At 40.1% G+C, this 21722-nt stretch overlaps 1 protein-coding gene across 1 annotated transcript in view; it reads left to right on the top strand.

Annotated features, from left to right (window-relative positions):
- FSIP1 (fibrous sheath interacting protein 1) overlaps window positions 1-21722 on the top strand; it is a 209435-nt gene that overhangs the window by 49979 nt on the left and 137734 nt on the right. The window contains exons 9-10 of the mRNA XM_061430723.1: window positions 7584-7742; window positions 18480-18620. Coding sequence (XP_061286707.1) covers window positions 7584-7742; window positions 18480-18620 — 300 coding nt within the window. The remainder of the gene's footprint in view (window positions 1-7583; window positions 7743-18479; window positions 18621-21722) is intronic.

Here is a 21722-nt window from a genome sequence, read left to right as displayed (position 1 = left end):
CCATCCCCTGCTGTGACTCCTTCTCTGGAGAATTGTCCTGGGCCAAATGGGAGCTGACCAGTCCAGGAAAGGATGGCACCCGCCCCCCCGACCCCGCCCGGCCCCTTTGTTTCCTCACCTTGAAATAGGATGAGCTGTGTGCTGCAGTTTGTCCTCCAGAGCTTCCCCAGGGGTCAGTCGGTCTTCAGCTGAGACAACACCCTTGTCTGGCTTTGTTCCCTTGTTCCTAGCCTGCTTTCCTCACACCTCTAATCCTGAAAGCACTCTTCCGCTAAGTCACTTAAACAGGAATCTCTGCCTCAGGTTCTGGGTCTAGGGAACCCAGCCTAAGACATGTAGGTTCAGAGGGCAGTTTTAGCTCTGGCTAAAAAGCAGTGCATGTGCAGCAATACCTGGGCCAGTATGCCAGTCAGTGGCTGCTGCTGCCTAGAAATCCCTGCCCAGGGCTGCCTGGATCCTCCAATTTGTCAAGAGAAACTAGAAATTCAGATTAAAAAAAAAACCAATTCTCTATAATTCCCACTCCAAGAAAGGCTGGTGTATATTCCTCCAGGTTATGTATTCACAGCTGACACTGTGTTCTGGCGAAATGGAAAATGGATCTGCAGACACTGGAGGTGGTTTAGGAGAGTGGTTGAGTGCTGGCTTTGGCAGACTGGCTAGAAAGCAGGATCTGTCACTTCCCAGTTCTGTCACCTTAGAAAGTTAGGTCTTCTCAGCTCAGTTTCTCCTGGACAGAAATCTAAAATGGTCTCACTGGACTAGGATCAGAGTGTTGGCAGTGGGCTGCTTTCCTTTCTAGAGGTTCTTCAATAATTAATTAATTTCTAAAATCTTACGTCTTAACAGGGCAGGATCTTTGGTATGCTTTGATTTCCCTCTTCTCCCATTTCTCTAGAATGCATTGAAATCACTTGGAATTTTAGTTCCAGGATGTTATAAGTTTTCCTTTTCAGGATGTTATAAGTTTTCCTTTTAAAAATAGTATGCTTCTTATATTTCAGGAATCTTTCTCAACAGTAGCCAAATTTTAAAACCGCCTTATTACCTGTGTATTTAAACTCAACTAATTGTTTATTGGGGCTTCTCTGATGGCTCAGTGGTAAAGAATTGGCTGCAATGGAGGAGAGGCAGGAGTTGTGAGTTTGATCCCTGGGTCAGGAAGATCCCCTGGAGGAGGAAATGGCAACCCATTGCAATATTCTTGCCTGGAAAATCCCATGGAAAGAGGAGCCTGGTGGGCTACAGTCCATGGGGTCAAAATCATTTTTCCTGAGTTATTTTTCTGGAATTAAAAGAATTCCCCTAAATATGATGGTGTGTAGATAATTTTTGAGTGTTTGCATATTCAAAAATTAATTCTTCTCCCACTTGAAAAGTGAAAGTGAAAGTGAAGTCTCTCAGTCGTGTCCAACTCTTTGTGACCCCGTGGACTGTAGCCCACCAGGCTCCTCTGTCCATGGGATTCTCCAGGCAAGAATACTGGAGTGGGTTGCCATTTCCTTCTCCAGGGGATCTTCCCAACCCAGGGATCCAACCCGGGTCTCCTGCATTGCTGGCAGATGCTTTAACTGCTGAGCTACCAGGGAAGCCCATATCTCCCCCTTGAATGATGGCTTCAAATGGTAGCTTTAAATGGTGTTAACTAAATTCTAGATGTAAAATCCTTTCTGGAAGCTTGTAGGATTTTTCTCTTTATTTTTGAGTTCACCAATTTTGTCAGAACTTATTTGTGTACATCTTTAAAAATATTTTTGTTCTTGCATGGCATCTTCTATGTAGGCACTTTTTACATGAAGGTTCAATTTTTTCGTCTGTTCAGAAAATTATCTTCTGTTATTTCTTCTCTTCTGTCATCTCTTTTTCTTTCCTTTTGGGCTTCCTATAAAGTGGGTATCAGGTGGGAATGGGATTAATTGCAAGTCACAGAAAACTTTAAAAACCATGACTTAAATAAGAAACCTACTTTTTTTTTTTTTTTTTTTTTGTGACAAGAAATCCAAGTGTAAGTAGCTAGTGTCTTTTGATCTTCTTGACTCATGGTCTTAATGTGTTTTTGTTTTTCAGCATGCAAGATGACTGCTATATCTGTAGATAATGTGTAAATTTTCCAGGCAGAAAGAAAGGGGGAAAGGAAAGGGTAAAAGAGATACCTCTGAAGCTTTGCCTTTTCGCTTGGGAAGCTGTGGTCTCCCCATGACTTCCACCTGCACCTCACCGGCCAAGCTAAGACTGCACATGGTCATCCATTTCATACAGCTGTGCAGTCAAGACCGGGGATCCAAGGATTTTACTTCTTGTTATTTTAGCAGAGAAAGGTGAAGGAGGAGGACATTGGAAAAGGGGACCAGGTCAGTCTATGTACCAAGCCCATACATGGGTATAGAATCTCCTCCAGGATCTCTCCTCCAGGCCTTCAAGTATTTTTCTCATAATCTTTATCCTTTTTGTCCTTTTGCTCATCTACATTCATTTTACAGTTTTCTGAGTTGAATTTCAAACATCTCTATTTTGCTTACTTTGCTTGTGCAGCCCTCTTTTGAGATTGTTGCTATTTTTACAGTTATTATTATTTTTTAAACTAATATTTGCTGAAAGTTCTTTCTGCAAGTCCTCTGAGGAGAAGGTGTCCTTTTTCATTATCTGATGTGGGAGATATTTTATATGGAGATTCTATGACGCCGGATAGGTGGTGACACATGATGGAATAGAGATCAGAGGAGGAAGACGTGAATGTGGCAGGAAGGGACTGCCATTTTGAGGAAGGGACTGATCTATCTATTGTTTCCTGAAACGGTACCAGACTTGTTGCCATGCTTCGGATTTGCTGTATTCTTTCAAGTATCTGTATGTCCTTTTGGAGTGCTCTGCCACTTCACCTCTGACAAATCCAACATAAAGATGACTAACATGGTAATTATGTTTGAATTCCTCAGAACTCATGCCTGCTGGTTGTTCCTTACAGTGGCATGTTTCATTCCATGGATGTAATGTTCTCTTCAATTTGTCTAGGATACTTTGAATTTGTTAAAGATTTTTCCCTGTGTTGGGAACTCACAACTACTAATGACTTTCCCCAAAGCCGGAAGCCTCTGCTGTCACCCTTCCCAGCAAAATGGGTTTTGCATCAGATCTTAAATTCCTCACGTCTAAATCAATACTAGGCGGGTGAATCTGATTGTAGACCCTCATTCTGGCCTGAATCCTAGCTGTAAAGCAGGTGGTGAAAAGCATTTTCTGGGTTCTGTCTTAGGGAGGCGAGATTCCTACACATTGCGAGTGTAGGCAGAAACATGTACATCATCTGCTGCTGCTGCTGCTAAGTCACTTCAGTCATGTCCGACTCTGTGCGACCCCATAGACGGCAGCCCACCAGGCTCCTCTGTCCCTGGGATTCTCCAGGCAAGAACACTGGAGTGGGTTGCCATTTCCTCCTCCAGTGCATGAAAGTGAAAAGTCAAAGTGAACTTGCTCAGGCGTGTCCGACTCTTAGCGACCCCATGGACTGCAGCCTACCAGGCTCCTCCGTCCATGGGATTTTCCAGGCAAGAGTACTGCAGTGGGGTGCCATTGCCTTCTCCAACATCATCTACTACATGTTACATACCTATATGCAGGTCAAGAAGCAACAGTTAGAACCAGATGTGGAACAATGGACTCGTTCCAAATTGGGAAAGGAGTACATCAAGGCTGTATATTGTCACCCTGCTTATTTAATTTATTTGCAGAGTACATCATTCGAAATGCTGGGCTGGATGAAGCGCAAGCTGGAATCAAGATTGCCAGGGGAAATATCAATAACCACAGATACCCAGATGATACCACCCTTAAGGCAGAAAGCAAAGAGGAACTAAAGAGTCTCTTGATGAAGGTGAAAGAGGAGAGTGTGAAAAAGCTGGCTTAAAACTCAATGTTCAAAAAATGAAGATTATGGCATCCCATCACTTCATGACAAATAGATGGGGAAACAATGGAAACAGTGACAAACTTTATTTTCTTGGGCTCTAAAATCACTGTGGATGGTGACTGCAGCCATCAAATTAAAAGATGCTTGCTCCTTGAAAGAAAAGCTATGACCAACCTAGACAGTGAATTAGAAAAGCAGAGACATTACTTTGCTGACAAAGGTCCGTATAGTCAAAGTTATGGTTTTTCCAGTAGTCGTGTACAATGTAAGTGCTGGATGATAAAAAAGGCTGAGCGCTGAAGAATTGATGCTTTTGGACTGTGGTGCTGGAGAAGACTCTTCAGGGCCCCTTGGACAGCACAGAGATCAAACCAGTCAATCTTGAAGGAAATCAACACTGAATATTCATTGGAAGGACTGATGCTGAAGCTGAAGGTGCAGTACTTTGGCCAGCTAATGAGAGGAGCCAACTCATTAGAAAAGACCCTGATGCTGGGAAAGATTGAAAGCAGGAGGAGAAGGGGACAACAGAGGATGAAATGGTTGGAGGGCATCACCAACTCAATGGACATATCTTTGATCAAACTTTGGGAGATGGTAAAGGACAGGGAAGTCTGGCGTGCTGCAGACCATGGGGTTGCAAAGAGTCAGACATGACAGAGCGACTAAACAACAACACACAGTTTCCTTCTGTTACAGTATAAAACATGAAACATTTCAATTTCTGCTGCACTTAGTTGAACAGTTTCTTTTACTTCAGTCATTTAAAAAGAATTCCATTCAAACAAGAATTTAAAATTTATTAACCAATATTTAATCATTGATTCCATAGTTTTTATTTTGTGTGTGTGTCAGATTCTTATTTCTCTTAGGTCATACAGTATTTATATCACTTAGGAAAAAAGATCAGAATTTATTTATGACTAATTAGATTTTTTATAATTATGTATAATTTTCATATGCCAACTTGCAAGTATATTTTAAATGTTTATTGCTATAGTATATCTTATATGGATATAGTATAATCTCACTTTCTCCCTATTTTCAGACTTTTTGAAATTATCCTTTATTATAAGTAACATGGCAAAAAATTCAGTGTTTTGGGTTGCCAGAAATGGAGGCAAATTTTGGTTAAAAAAGGGAGAAAATGAATTTTTTGGGAGACTTGGGTACCTCAGAGGTACAGTGGAAAGTTTGAAGGACCAAGTTTGTAAACCAGGCAGAAATCAAGCAAATGGCCAGAAAAAATAGACAGAAAAATGGCCCTAGAAACTCCTCAGAAGCAGGCTGGTTCAGGGTTGCACTGCAGCCGCCAGACGCCAGACACCCATGCTAGCGAGCACTGCCGCCGCCTTCCCTGCTCCAACACTGGCTCCTCGCTGCTGTTGCTGTCACGGTTAATCTCTTCCCACCTTCCTGGCATCTTTGAATCTCTCTCTCCCTCAACAGTCTAAGTCCAGGCAGGGTGTTTACTTCCAATTGACTGAATCTAGTTCATTTGCTTGTCTTCTTGATGTCAGTGGGTAGGGAGAAGGAGTGTCTGGTGGGGACCTGTTCCCTAGAGAGGCTTATGCAGTATTAGTGTCACTGAAGCAGGAACGGAGATAGGATGCTGGGGCCAGGGAGAGACACATGTTAAGTCTTTCTGCATAAGTTTTTGCATGTACTTTTTCTGGTTACCACTTAGGGATTGATCCCTGGTTTTAGAGTCATGAAACCAAAGGGCATGAAATTCTCATGCTTCCTTGCCCTCCATCTGCCCCTTTGTTGTTAGTGTTCTTCATGGGTCTTCTGTCTTCACGCTTCTCTTTGTGACCTCACCCATTCCCATGCTCTGAGGGTTTGAATCACTATAGAATTATGGGTGAGTCCAAAATACTTATTTCCAAGTCTCTATCTTGAACTTCAGACAAACATATTTAACTATCTGACATAATCTGTGGATATCCTAGGGATATCTGTGAATATTGAAAGGCCCCAAACAGAATTCATTATCATTTGCCTCCTTAAACCTACTGTGTGTCTGGATATTCCTTATTTTGATCCATATGACCACTATCCCCCTAGTTGATAAAAATCAGAAATTTGGTTTTTATTCTTGATTCATACTCCTCCCTCATTCTTCCATCAAATTATTTCCAGATTCTGTACATTCTGCTTCTTAAGTATCTCTGGAATTGGTTCTGTGTTCTGCATTCCTAGGAAACATTCCAAGTTCAGACACTCATCACTTTTCTTTTAGATTGTGGCTTTTTCTTCTTAACTGGATTTTCTGCCTACCATCTCACCCTCACCAGCTCCAGTTTTAAAGTGCACAGCTAATTGTGTTGTTTCTCTAAGATGTTACTAAGATTGATTATTTCCTTTAGGAAGCCTTCTCCAAACACTTTTTATCCTTGCTCTTTCCTGTTCAGAGAGGCTAGTTGACCCTCCCTGATCCCCGTGGAGCCCTGGATTTACCAATACTTTTCACACCTTGTTAAAATCTTTGCTGTCAAGGGACTGAGAACTCCTAAAGGCAGGAATGTGTGAGATTCATATTGAATCACTAGTGCCCAGTATAAAGCCTCCCCACAGTAGGGGATTTAAAAAATTTTTTTAATCTATTTTTTAATTGAAGGATAATTGCTTTACAGAATTTTGTTATTTTCTGCCAAACATCAACATGAATCAACCATAGGTATACATATGTCCAGTAGGGGATTTTTGAATGAAATATTATGAATGGCTTTTAACCCATGAAGAAACTAAAATTGAGATTGACACATATACATTGTTGATACTATGTATAAAATAGATAACTAATGAGAACATACCATATAGAGCAAAGAACTCTACTTAATGCTCGGTTGTGACCTGAATGGGAAGGAAATCCAAAGGGGGGGATATAGGTATCAGTTCAGTTCAGTTCAGTTCAGTTGCTCAGTCGTGTCCAACTCTTTGCGACCCCATGAATCACAGCACACCAGGCCTCTCTGTCCATCACCAACTCCCGGAGTTCACTCAATCTCATGTCCATCGAGTCAGTGATGCCATCCAGCCATCTCATCCTCTGTCATCCCCTTCTCCTCCTGCCCCCAATCCCTCCCAGCATCAGCGTCTTTTCCAATGAGTCAACTCTTTGCACGAGGTGGCCAAAGTACACATATACATATATTCGTTTTGCTGTACAGTGGAAAACAATACAACATTGTAAAGCAACTATACTCTGATAAAAATTAATTTACAAAACTAAAAATAAAAAAGAGAAACTAATGTTGGTTGAATGGCCAGTTGTGATCTTGAAACCCAAACAACTGAGTTTATAGACTCAATTACTTTTCAGGGACAAATTTTGAAAATAACATGTCCACTATAGTGTAAACATGATTTCTTCCTATTCAACAAACCACTTTTCCAGAGTGGAGAAATATGGATATTATAAGACTCAGACTTTGAGGCTAAGAGATTTATTCCATAGTGGGAAAACCCTGCAAAATATAAGAATATGCAGAGTTGGCAGATAATGAAACCTTAAACTATTTAATTTTTTCTTGTACTATCCCAAGTTAATTCTATTTTTTTAATTTAAAATTTTTATTTGTTTTTGTGAGGAGCATTGATGTGGCTGTTTGAAAGGTATATTTTGGGAAAAATGTAGTGTGAGAATGACCTGGTGACCCTTGTTTCCTTTTAGGGAGGTCAGTGTGGCTGGCTGGTCCCAGGAGAAGGATACACGCTTGCAGTCACCCAGCATCAGCAGCTTGCTGAAATTGATACAAAACTCCAAGAACTTTCTGCCACCTACCCAACAATTTTCAGCTCTTCTCCAAGACCAGAACATCAGAATGATAAGGTATATTTGATTGAAGAGCCTATAGATTTCAGGTTTGTATGTACCTACGCTAGTTCACATCGTTTGACAATCTTCTTGTTAACTAAAGAGATTTCTTCCCAGTTGCTTTTCCTATGACTATAATTGTAGTGATAGTGATTTCCACAGCAGTGTGTATTTTCCCTGGCTGACTTTCTGTTCATTGTTCTTTCAGTTGATAATTTGCTAGGATGGGGTTACTGAGGAAATATTTATTTTAATATCTTTATGACTTAAGCTAATTCTTGATCATGAACAGAGGAGAGGAGAGGGAAGAGAATCAATGCAGTACTCATTCCTTTGAGAGCTTTATTTCTGTCTGTTCCTTGGTTCTAGGAGTTAGCAATGATAGTCACCTGTCCCTTACTCTGCCACATTCTTCTAGCTCCTTTAATTTAACAAGCAGTGAAGCTCACCATATGGGTTTCCCTGTGGCTCAGTGGTAAAGAAAGCTGCCTGCAGTACAGGAGACTTGTAGGAGATGTGGGTTCAATCCTTGGGTCAGGAAGATCCCCTGGAGAAGGAAATGGCAACCCACTCCAGTATTCTTGCCTGGAGAATCCCATGGACAGAGGAGCCTGCTGGGCTACAGTCCACGGGGTCTCAAAGAGCCAGACTCAACTGAGTGACTAAACAACGAAGCTCGCCATGCTGATGACCTCTATCCTGTGAGGATTCTTCACTTGATAGTTCCCCCAGATATTCCTTTATGTAGCTCGTGGAAGGTGAAGAAGAGCAGAAGAATGGCAGCATCTTTGGAAAAGTAAATTCTTTTCCTGCCCTAGGTGTCAGTATTTTGTGGGATCTAGTTTGCAGTTGGGTGGTAATTTTGCCTGAAGAGAAAATGGCTGGTCATTTGTTAGTCTACTAATCCTCCATCAATTTTGTAAACATATCGCCAAATCATTTTCTTACGATATTAGATGCATGTGATTTTACTTGTTTTTTTAAAAATGTAAATAATATCAGTAGTCTATAGGTAATAATTCTTATTTATAGTGAATCTTTTCTTCAAGCTGTCAGTTGAAGGTTAGGGATCTGGATTTGGGTCAGTTGAACTACCTTAAGGGAAGGGAGCAGTGTTAATATGCTCCCAAGAAAGTTTGGTTGTGAGGGAACCTTTATGGAGTCATCACAGCTTCCTTAAATTACATTCCTAAGGACCAGGCACAGCTGCCTTTGAGCCCTTTACACAGCTCGGTGGAGGTAGTGGGAACCACTGTTTTCTGGACTAGGGGCAGAGTTCTAAGAACTATAGAATCTCTGTCCTCACCCAAATATACCCCAGGACTTTGACACATCAGCATTTTTGCTGCTAGTTTATTTATGTTTACTGGGTACCCATTCCCAAAAGGAGGAAGCCAGGACAGGGGAATAAAATTGTTCAGGGATATTCTTTGTTCTTTCTCTGTTATAGCTGATTTTTGTTGTTGTTATTGTTGTTAGATTTCAAAGGCTGCTAAGATCTCAAAGCTGGATAATGGTCCAAAATACAGAAAATGTCTTTTTCACAATCATCAAATGTTATTCTTGAAAGAGAAACTTAGAATTTAGAAATTTGTTAGATGACAATGATCAGATGCTGTCATTGTCATCTAAATCACATTTCAAAGTTAGCATTTATGATTTAAACAAAATATTTAAAAAATAATAAAAGGGAAAACCAGTACATTACTTAGTTGTAACATACTGATATTATATATTTTTATGTGAAACAAACTATATTTAGAGAAAAGATAAAACTGCATTTTGGGACTCCTACTGGATGCAGAAACAGAAATGTGACATCCTAGTTATTGAAAGGAGGTAATTAATGCTCCTTGTATGCAAAAAAAAAAAAAATCTTTTGAGCTTTTATTAAATCTCCTGTTGGCATTTCCTCATTTCTAACTAAAACCAGTATTGCACATTGAATTTTCAGGCTAGAAATGCTAGCATGGCAGATTACTTTACGGATATTATTTTTGGATTGGAATTCTCTTTGAATAATACACTGAAAAGTATCTCAGGATAAACCCTGCATATCTATTCAGTTGATGAATGGCCTCCAATCTATTGCTGAACACAAATATTCATAACGCACAGTCATGGTATTTTAAGCTTTCTGCAAACCATTAACTCATCAGTAATTTTTCTCCATGTTCCTTAAGAAAAAAATGTCTTTTAAGTGGAATATAAATTTCTATTTTCAACAATCAATTAAACAAATGTTAATCAAGTGCTCACTGTATGCAAGGAATTGTAGAGCGTTTAAAGATGAGTCAGGCACATATAGAACTGTGGAGTGAGAAAGCCTTGTTTCAGGTTCTGGCTCTTCCACTTACTGGCTCTGAGGACTTGGGTGTTAATTAGAAGCACTTTAAACCTCAGTTTCTTCATCTGTAAAATAGTAATGATAATATTATTCCTGAGGGTTCTTTTAAAGTGTAGGTGAGTTACAAGTTAATATGTGTAAAATACTTAGCACAGTGTCTGACCCCAAAAGATGTTATTATTAATATAATAAGTGACTTAAGAAACTTATTGCCTTGTGAGAGGCACAGAATATATATAGATAACTGTGGTACAAGACATCATAGGTAAGAACAATAGAAGGCTATGAGCAAAGTGCTTTGCTGGTTCAGAGGAGAGAGAGAAAGCTCATCCGTAAGGAATATCAAGAGAGTTCATTTCAAGTGAGGGATAGGAGGAGGAAGAGAAACCAGTGAGTGAGGTAGAGGAGGTCAGAGTCCCTGGAGAAGGCCACCATCACATAGCATGAGGTTGAAAACTGGTGAAAATGGGTGAACTCGTATAAAAAGTCCAGATTTCTAGTTTCTTTTGAAAGATTAGAAAATCTGGCAACATTAGGCTTGAAGCACTGATTGACAAAGTATAGGACTGAGCTGAGTAGCAACTGCTGCTTTCCATGAAGCACAAGTTCTCCAATTTGCTACACCATCCATCACGCCATATTGTGTTGCCTACAAAACATGGGCCTACTTCTTGCATTTAAGTAACTTGCCCAGCCCCTGCCCAGGCCATCAAAACGTCTTTGAATGCCTGTTATTTCATGAGAGATGACGTGGTGGTGGAAGTTGAGTATCCAGATTAGTATGTGGCTTTACTTCTGACCTTAAAGCAGCTTGTAGGGTACTAGAGGATAGAACATATAAACATAGACCAATTTGTGCAGTGGGCCGACCATTCAGTGAAAGAAGTACCACAGTATGGGAACTTATCTTATGAGAAGTATGGAAAACATATGCTTGGGGAACACAGGGAAAGGAAAGTTTGATGAAGGAGTGGTATTTTAATAAGGAGTGATATTTTAAAAATTCATTTGAAAGTTTTAAAATTTTGATCAAGAAAATAAGTTCCCAAACAAGTTGAAACATGCAGGGTTTCTGTCTTACCTGACTGTGGCAACAATAAGATGCTAAACTGGTAGGCACATAAGCCCAGGATGAATCAATAATTTGAGGGGCTCCAGAGAGTTGGAGAAGGCGATGGCACCCCACTCCAGTACTCTTGCCTGAAAAATCTCATGGATGGAGGAGCCTGGTGGGCTGCAGTCCCTGGGGTCTCGAAGAGTCGGACACGACTGAGCGACTTCACTTTCATTTTTCACTTTGATGCATTGGAGAAGGAAATGGCAACCCACTCCAGTGTTCTTGCCTGGAGAGTCCCAGGGACGGGGGAGCCTGGTGGGCTGCCGTCTATGGGGTCACACAGAGTTGGACACGACTGAAGTGACTTAGCAGCAGCAGAGAGGTGACTCTGAGATGAAGGAAGTATTGGTTGTTGTGAAAGGGGCAGATGAGGAATCTCTTCCTTGTGGATTACAATGTTCTCATGTAGGTGCCCTTGCTGTTAGCTTCATGGAGATGTTTTAAAAGCAGCATTTGGCTTTCACATGTCTGATTTCTTTAGTGTAAAACAAAGCTTGTGGTCACTTTCAGAAGAAAGAATGGCTGCTGTTGCTGTAATGTGAGTAATATCATGTGGTTGCAGTTTTACATCTGCTTTTTATTTTCATTCATCATAGCAAAAGAGAACTAATTGAAGCAATTTTTTTCCTTAGGATCTGTGGTTTAACTGTGCATACCTTTTTGTATCCATCCCCTAACCTCCAACAAATCAGTTATTTCTTTCCACGTACTGTAAATCCCACCATAAAATTGAGTGATGTTCTATAATTTAGTTACTGTATTTCTTATTTGCAGCTGTGTTACATTCCAGCTTTCTCCAGAAATATCCAAGATATAGGCGTTATGTAAGCACTCAGTTTAAGTCCTTAGCAACTGGATTCAATAATAAATTCTATTCAGTTTGGCTCTTGTAAAGAAGTGTAATTTATTCGTCTCTCATGCAATCAGTCTTATTAAATCTAGCATTCCAGTTCATCATTAGATTTTGTTTTCCTGGTTGGGAGAGAATGTTCAGAAATGGCTCTCATTGACGTATGAGGAATTTCTTTGTTCTTAAGTCAGCTAGTTTAATTGACTATAAAGGTTTTCCTCAACTCGATTTATTTTCTTGTTCTTAAACTGTTGATTCAGTTGTATATGATTTTGATAAGACCAACAAATATTAACAAACATTTGATTGAGGAAAATTGTAGCTGTATTTACCTCTTCTATTGCCAAGAAAATTTTGACCAGCATTTAACTGTTTTTCGATCTCTTTCTGTTTCAATGTTAGCTAACCTTGAGGAAATATAAAACATGGTTTGATGTGTAATCTTAAAAGATGTTTTATTATTGAGTCCAGGAATTTGCAGAGTTCCAATAATGGCCATGCTGTTCACTTGACCTCAAATTACTTAACATGCTGATCAAGGTCAGGAACTGAGGAGTTTTTTTATGTATGTTAGTCACAAGCACAGAAATCTTATTGACCATCTGTTCATTAAAAAATAATATAGAAGTATGCCATGAGAGCATGGGTTTGTGGATTGAGGAATAAACAGGAAGTTAATTCAGACATCCTTGCCTCTAACCTGGCAAACATGTGCATGTGCAAGCTTGGTCATTCAGACTCTTTGTGACCCCCACGGACCATAGTCTGCCAGGCTCCTTTTGGTCCCTCCTCCAGGGGATCTTCCCGACCCAGGGATCGAACCCGCATCTCTTGTGTCTCCTGTATTGGCAGGCAGATTCTTTACCACTGCGCCACGTGGCAAACGTTCCCAATTAAATCTGTGGAATTCTTGCTACCTGTGTTTTACAGATTACTTTGAAGTTTATTTTTTTTTTCTTGGTTTTTCTATGCTAAGCCTCAAGATTTCTTTCATTTCATGGAAGTATTTTAAAATGATAAAAACAATCTGGCTAAAAGATTTTTTTCTTTAGTTTTAGTACTGCCAGGCAAAAGATCCATCTGATGACAGGAAATAGCAGTAGCCTGTGGAAAAGCATACCATTAGCTTGAAAACACAGGGCAAGATGGCTTTGTTTAGGCAGGTTTGTATTTTTCTGGCCCTTAACTCAATGCCTTATTTTCATATCAGATAACTTATGAAGGCGTGAGTAATTTCCTCTGTATTTGGCTTTTAGAAATGGGTTTACTTAGCTTCAAAGACCCCTGTTGGCTCAGTCAACATCACAGATATTTTTCTAAGCATGAACTTACAATCCCTAGGCAATCAATTAGTCAAATCGGCAAATATCTTGACCTCATGATCTGTTCTATTCCTGTGGCTCCTTAGATGTTCTGTGCATATTATAGAGAGCTGAATTTTTATGGAACTGAATTTTACTTTAACTGAATAAAGGCATTTCTGTATGACTCAAGAAATAGAGAAACAATATGCATGGTCAGAAAATCTGCTAAAAACTTTCACCCAGAGGAAATCAAGATCTTTCTGATGATCAGGAAAACAGACGGTACTGATTGGCACTTGGATGTGACAACAGAACCTCTCCTGGCACCACAGAGCTTCTTGAATATACCAGTATGCAATCTTTGCCAGAACAGATGATTACCTTTTCTTGGCCTCTGCTTTCATCACATGCTGTCTTTCAAATATTTGTACTATATGGTTATGCTATCAGAGACAAAGACTGAGGAAAGATATTATATATCCTTGGCTTTAATTGTGGTGAATTGCAGACTCAGCTTTCAGAACTGGAAGAAACTTTCTCAGAAGAAGTTGAGACCAGGAAAGAAAAAGTGACTTGCAGAACTCAGCTAAAATCTAACCTTGAGACCAGTATGTTTTGGTACAGAGAGTCATGTTGTCAAGGCAGAATGAAGATAGGCTTGGTAATGTTTTGTTTTCTTAAAAATAAAAAATAATTTTTATGCATATGAAATCACTATAGGTTTACTGTAGAAAATTCAGGAAATACAGAAGCGTCTAAGAAAAACAAGGTAAAATCAAGATTTTTACCTTACCTTACCATTTACCATCAAGCTAAATTTCCTTCTAGTCTATTTCTCAACAAGTGTGTGCACATACACACATACATACACAGAGTTCTGGGCAAGGAACAGAAATTGACCCAGGTTGGATTTTGAAGATAATGAAATGAAAGAACTATTCATAGATTTAAAGAAAGGAGTCAATAAGGGATGCTGGGATACTCAGGGACTAGCACCAGGGGTTAGGGAAAAGAAAAATTGTACTGGAACTTGGGGAGGCTAGAGTTGTGGTAGAAGAATCTGCCATCCAAAATTGTAATCATATTGGGCATGAGCAGAGGATTAACCAACTCCTCCCTCTTCAGCATGACAATTTGAGCTGTTTCTGTGGCAATCTGATGAAAGTTGGAATGTCAACAATGATAGGGGGCAACTTTGCTTATGCTAAAAATGACCTCTGGATTGGAAGAATTATAGAGACCTGAAGGGGAAGCCATAAATGCAGTGATTCTTGTGGCTGGGAATGTCCCTTGCTGAGACCCAGATAATGTACCTGTGGAGTCATTTCAACAGATGAGGCTTCTATTGGATATGAAATATTTAAGCCAGGGTGGCTTCCTTGCCCCTTGTACCTATATTGTTATGATGTGGACTGAAGCAAAAACTCCCATTGGCCAGGGATACCTGTCACTGTGTTTCCTGTCCTATAGCCTTCTGAGTTGGGGCTTCCCAGGTGGCTCAGTGTAAAGAATCTGGCCGCCAATGCAGGAGATGCTAGAGACATGGATTCAATTCCTGGGTTGGAAAGATCCCCTGGAGGAACAAATGGCAACCTACTCCAGTATTCTTGCCTGGAGAATCTCATGGATAGAGGAGCCTGGTGGGCTATAGTCCATAGGGTTGAAAAGAGTTGGACATGACTAAGCAGCTGAGCACGCATGCTCATCTTTCTGAACTGACTGGCTCCAAGTGTGCCCTCTGTTTGCTTTTGAACATGAATATTCAGTTGAATCTAAGAAAATCCCCTTAATGGGCATGTCAGGGATATATTACTGCCCAAATCATAGTGGCAAAGCAGGGAGTGGAAGGGGAGAATACCCCAAACTCTTTTTCTTGCTGCCCTCCAACCTTCTAACACTCCTTCTCAACATTGACTAAACCTAACCACAAGACAGAGGTCAGGGAGAAAGAGTGAGTGTCCCAGCTTACATCAAATGTTCATTATGGTTTATCATTCTGGTCTTATTAGTAGGCATTTGACTAAGTGCATGAAGCTGCTCTGAATATTCATGTTCAAAGTTTTAGTCATCATTTTCATTTCTCTTAGATGGAGACACAGGAGTGGAATTGTTGAGTCATAGGATTAGACAAGCATTTAAATTTTTTTTTTAATTTTAATTTTTTAAGAAACTGTCAAGCAGTTCTTAAAATGTTTGTGTCATTATATACTGATACCAACAACGTGTGAGAGTTTGCTTGCTCCATACCTCTCCAATGTTTAATTTTAACAAACTTTTTCTTTTGTCCTGTTCTAGTGGCTATGTCAGAGAAGGCAATGGCAACCCACTCCAGTACTCTTGCCTGGAAAATCCCATGGATGGAGGAGCCTGGTAGGCTGCAGTCCATGGGATCGCTAAGAGTCGGACATGACTGAGCGACTTCACTTTCACTTTTCACTTTCATGCATTGGAGAAGGAAATGGCAACCCACTCCACTGTTCTTGCCTGGAGAATCCCAGGGACAGCGGAGCCTGGTGGGTGCCGTCTATGGGGTCACGCAGAGTCGGACACGACTGAAGCAACTTAGCAGCAGCAGCAGCAGCAGTGGCTATGTAATGACCTCATTGGGACTTTAATTTGCATTTCTCTGATGACTTAATGATGTTGAGGATTTTTTCATGTGCTTATTTGTCATTTATGTTATCTTTTTTTATGAAGTATCTGTTCAAGTCATTTTAAAACTAGATTCTAAAAAATAATTGATTCTTGTTTCTATTGAATTGTGTGAATTCCTTGTATATATTGGATGCAAATCCTGTGTCATATTTATGTGTCATATTTTTCTCTCAGCCTGTGGTTTGTCTATTTTCTTAGTGGTGGCTTTGGATAAGTAAAGTTTAAAAATATTGATGAAGTCTGCTTTACAGTTTTTTTTTCTGTTTTTCTTTTTTAGCCTATCCAGTGATTTTTAGAAAATCATGGTTGTAGATTTTTTTAAAAATAATGTCCTTTAAAAGATATTTTTTCTATTTAAAAATGAAATCCAGTTTGGGTGTTTTTCAGGTCATTATATTCTATAGACTGACTATGTACACACCAAATCCATATGTTGAAATCTAATCCCTAGTGTGACTGTATTTTGAGGGGAGGCCTTTGGGAGTAATTTGGTCATGGGGTGAATAGAGTTAGTGCCTTTATAAAAGAGACCCAAAGAGCTTCTGTGTCCTTTTTATTATGTGAGGATGTAGCCAGAAGATGGCCATTTAGGAAGTAGGAAGCAGGCCTTCTCTAGATATGAAATTTGCCAACACCTTGATCTTAGACTTCCACACCTCCAAAACTGTCAGAAATACGTATCTGTTGTTTATAAGCCACCCTATCTGTGGTATTCTATAATAGCAGCTCAAACAGATGGAGACATTGTGTATCTTAACTTCAAAGTGGGCCATAAAAGGCTGGATGCATAGAGCTGCAGGGAGACCTTGGTACCAGCTATTACAAACTCCTCCTTAACATTAGGTTTCCTTCTTAAAGATCTTGTCGCTTGTAATTTACTCAGTGGATGCTTCTAGAGCTACCAGAAGTGAGTCCCCTTTGGGGGAAATAAGATGTAAGAGAGTCACTTCGTGAAATTGAGATACTCTTTTAATAGTCTCTTCATTAGAGCTTTATGCAATATGAATTTCATTCAGACATTGGTGTGATCAGAGTTCTGAGAACCGAAATTACAGTCTGTTGGCAGTGCTGATCAGCTTCAGGTTTGTGTTGGGTTCAGGGACACAGGGTGGGACCAGTCACGATCCCTGTCTGGGCAGGGACAGTGTAGTGAGTGCAGTGAGGGAACATGTGGCATGAGTGGGGAAGAAATTGCCTTTACTGGGTGTGTCAGGAGATATTTTTTAGGGAAATATGTTTGTGCTGAGCTCAGAAAATTAGGAGTCTCTATGAGGAGTTGGAAGGAAGAGGCATTGAGAGTGGAGAACTAGCAGTGGGCAATATCCCTGAAGTTTTGAGTCTGAGACCCAAGCAACAAGAGATGAGCCTAAAGAGCCATGAAGGAGTGAGGACTTTGTCCTTTAAGTCAGTAGTTCTCAAATTTTTGAGCAGTTGTTTCTTCAGGTGTCCCTAGTTCTTATCTATTGAGTCAGAGTCTCCAGGGTGGAGCCTGAGCCTTTGAATGTTTTCATGGGCTCTGGAGGCGACCCTGAAGCACACCGGAGTCTGAAAACTACTAGTTCAAGTGAATGATGAGGAGGCAGTGAGGAAGAGAGAAAGACCTTGATGAAAAAGGCATTGAAAAAGGCATTGAAAGTGAAATGGTGACCAACTCTTATTTAAGGAGTGAGAATGTGGGCAGATTCTGCCTAAGGCAACTTAAAAAATGTCATTTTTGCCTGTTACCTCATGACAATACAGAGTAGGAAATCTGTGGGGGAAATGTAGGAAGTTTAGTTATAGATACAAGACCAGATTTCTGTCAAGAAATATCCATTTTAATGATCTAGAAATAATACTAATTTTGGGAGAATATGGTTCTGTCAATTCAAATATTGCTGATAGTACTGAAGCCTAATGAGATACTTCCATTAAGTGAAGTAGCTCAGTCGTGTCCGACTGTTTGCGACCCCAAGGACTATAGCCTACCAGGCTCCTCAGTCTATGGAATTTTCCAGGCAAGAGTACTGGAGTGGGTTGCCATACTTCCATTACACAATGTTTATTCTTTTCAAAGGATATCTTCAGCCTGTATTTGTTAGTTATTAAGATTTCTGCATGCATGTGATGTACTGTGATAACTTTGGGGCTAGATCTTAAAGTTAATATCATTTTGCAGATGATGAAATTAAAGCTCAGAGAGGTTTTTTGATTCCCCTAAGGCCATCTTAGTCAGGAACCAGGAAAAGCCAGAGTTCAAAACTCCTGACTTTGAGAAGCCCAATTCTCTTCTCATTGTTGCACAACCACCTCTTGTTTGATGTACAGTTGGACCTTTCCCCCCAAAATAGTAAGACATTAGAAAATTATTTCTAAGTATTATTTTGAAGAGTAGAAATATTGTATGAGAAGCAAAGCCAACCTTCAAGGCTCAGTTACTCTGGAAAAATGTGTGATGGTACAGTTTCAGCCTGTGTATGAATTTTTTTTTTTTAATTAGAAACCTGACCTTAATGGTGATGATAGAAATACAGAAGTAGCTCCAGGAGAAAAGGTTCTTCAAAACACCAAAGAACAACGGGATCAACAGAATCGGTTGAGAGAGATAGATGAAAAGCTAAGAAAGATGAAGGAAAATGTGGTAAGTCTTTTTTTATTTAAAGTAACCATTTGATTGTATTAAAATGTCCCAATTTCCTTTGACTAATTCATGATTGTTTTTATGTGTTACATCAGTCAGGAAAACATGGGGATTTGTCAGTAAGGATTTGAATAAAAGCTAAAACTGTAATTCATAGAACATAAAGTAGTGTTATAATTAATTAATATGACAAAATAAACCTGTGAAATATTATCTGAAGTCAGAATAAGGATCCATATGCCTATATTCTGTGTCTTAAGAGACATACTTGTTCTTTTTTTGTGTGGAAAAATTTGGTAGTTATTCTGTATAAGATCATCTTTACATATTGAACTTAAAGCTCAAATAACTCCCACTTTTGGTTCATAAAAATATATTATTAATCATTAATATTCAGTTCAGTTCAATCGCTCTGTCATGTCTGACTCTTTGTGACCCCATGGACTACAGCACACCAGGCTGAGCTGTCCATCACCAGCTCCCAGAGTTTACTCAAACTCATGTCTATTGAGTTGGTGATGCCGTCCAACCATCTCATCCTCTGTTGTCCCCTTCTCCTGCCTTCAATCTTTCCCAGCATCAGGGTCTTTTCCAATGAGTCAGTTCTTCACATCAGGTGGCCAAACTATTGGAGTTTCAGCTTCAGGATCAGTCCTTCCAATGAATATTCAGGACTGATCTCCTTTAGGATGGACTGGTTGGATCTCCTTGCAGTCCAAGGGACTCTCAAGAGTCTTTTCCAACATGACAGTTCAAAACCATCAATTCTTTGGTGCTCAACTTTCTTTATAGTCCAACTCTCACATCCATACATGACTACTGGAAAAACCATACTTTTGACTAGACGGACCTTTGTTGGCAAAATAATGTCTCTGCTTTTGAATATGCTGTCTAGGTTTGTCATAACTTTCCTTCCAAGGAGCAGCGTCTTTTAATTTTGTGGCTGCAGTCACCATCTGCAGTAATTTTGGAGCCCCCCAAAATAAAGTCTGTCACTGTTTCCATTGTTTCCCCATCTATTTGCCATGAAGTGATGGGACCGGATGCATGATCTTAGTTAATATTAATACTCATTAATATTAATACATCCTAAATCCATCTTGAGCCTATTTCGTGTTTTAATTGCTTGCCACTTAAAGATGCATTTTTGCTGATTAGAAATGCTGTGTAATACTGTGATTTTTCCAGCTACCCATTGGATGTTTCTGAATTTTGGCTGCATGTTTAATTTTTTTTTTTAACCTAAAATGAATCATGGCAAGGCTGAACTTACGAGTCTACCTGCATTGTCTCCCAGGGCTGGTCAATCATAATTGTCAGCCGTATTTACTTCCTGTTTCCTACTAAATCCTACTGTCTTGAGTGAACTTCAGGCCTCTTTAAGTGTTAACCAGTACTTCTATTTGTGGCTCTGTCTTACCACTGTTCCTTTTGAGTTTTTGAAAATCTTTTCTTTTTTGTCCCTACTTGTATCATCCTTCTCTCAGCATCCTTACCTCCTGTCTAACCTCTTATAATCTTGTCACTTTCTTCTCTCGTATTCCATTTCATAAGCTGTTCCATGAGAGTAAGTATCAGGTAAGTGACTTTGATTAGATTCTGATCTCCTCAGAGCTCTTCAAGACTGTCCACCAATATTGACCAAGGTTCTTCACCCCTCATGGTCATGTCCAGCTGAACTGCTCTTCCTATTTGCCGCCATGGACAGCAGCACTGGCTCAGACTTAAAGGGTATCTAGGTCTACCTAATAAGAGTCAGGGAGAAGGCAGTGGCACCCCACTCCAGTACTCTTGCCTGGAAAATCCCATGGACGGAGGAGCCTGGTGGGCTGCACTCCATGGGGTCACTAAGAGTCGGACACGACTGAGCGACTTCACTTTCACTTTTCATTTTCATGCATTGGAGAAGGAAATGGCAACCCACTCCAGTGTTCTTGCCTGGAGAGTCCCAGGGACGGGGGATCCTGGTGGGCTGCCGTCTATGGGGTCGCACAGAGTCGGACACGACTGAAGTGACTTGGCAGCAGCAGCCTTAGCAGTATAGGTTAGCAGTATACTGTTGCTTCTGTTTTACACATCGAAGAAGAGGTAAGCAAAATGGATCACATTTGGATAGTAGAGTGACAAAGATAAGGAAGATATTAAAACCAGGTCATATTACGATTGTCGAAGAAGCTGGGTGTATTTATTTAGCCTGGTGAAGGAAAGATATGCATGCACGTGTGTGTGTATTCATGTATGTATGTATTCATGTGTGTGTGTTGTGGGAAGGAGGGGAGGAATGGTTTGGTAGAAAAATCACACATGATAACTTCCTAAAGAGATTTGAAGGACTGACATTAGAAGTATTAGTTTTCTTCTTTGTAGTGTAGGAAAAAAAACACGGTGGTTGGGAAGCCATAATGCCACAGATTCCTGGTAAATACTAGGGAAGAAAGTCAGAGTGATCTCAGTGGGAGTGGTCTATCTGGGGCAAGGTTTTCAAATTAGGCTTGAGTAACACTTGCTGGGTAGCTGTACAGAGGGTTTAGTATTAAGTCCCACTCCTGGGCATATGGGGCTTCCCCGGTGGCTCAGATAGTAAAGAATTCGCCTGCAATGAGGGAGACCTGGGTTTGACACCCAGGGTGGTAGGATCCCCTGGAGGAGGAGGGCATGGAAGCCCACTCCAGTATTCTTGCTTGGAGAATTCCCATGGACAGAGGAGCCTGGTGGGCTACAATCCATGGAGTTGCAAAAAGTCAGACCAACTGAGCACAGCACCTGGGTATATATTTGGAAAAGATGAAAGCTCTAATTTGAAAAGATACATGCATCCCACTTGGAAACAACCTAAATGGCCCTTGACAGATGAATGGATAAAGGAGATGAGGTACACTGGAATATTACTCATCCACTTTTGACTGTGTGGATCACAATAAACTGTGGAAAATTCTGAAAGAGATGGGAATACCAGACCACCTGATCTGCCTCTTGAGAAATTTGTTTGCAGGTCAGGAAGCAACAGTTAGAACTGGACAGGGAACAACAGACTGGTTCCAAATAGGAAAAGGAGTTCGTCAAGGCTGTATATTGTCACCCTGTTTATTAAACTTACATGCA

The sequence above is a fragment of the Bos javanicus genome, chromosome 10 (assembly GCF_032452875.1).
Source record: "Bos javanicus breed banteng chromosome 10, ARS-OSU_banteng_1.0, whole genome shotgun sequence".
Classification (NCBI taxonomy): Eukaryota; Metazoa; Chordata; class Mammalia; order Artiodactyla; family Bovidae; genus Bos; species Bos javanicus.
The sequence above is the reverse complement of the archived record's forward strand: the minus strand, read 5'-3'. Positions and strand labels throughout refer to the sequence as shown.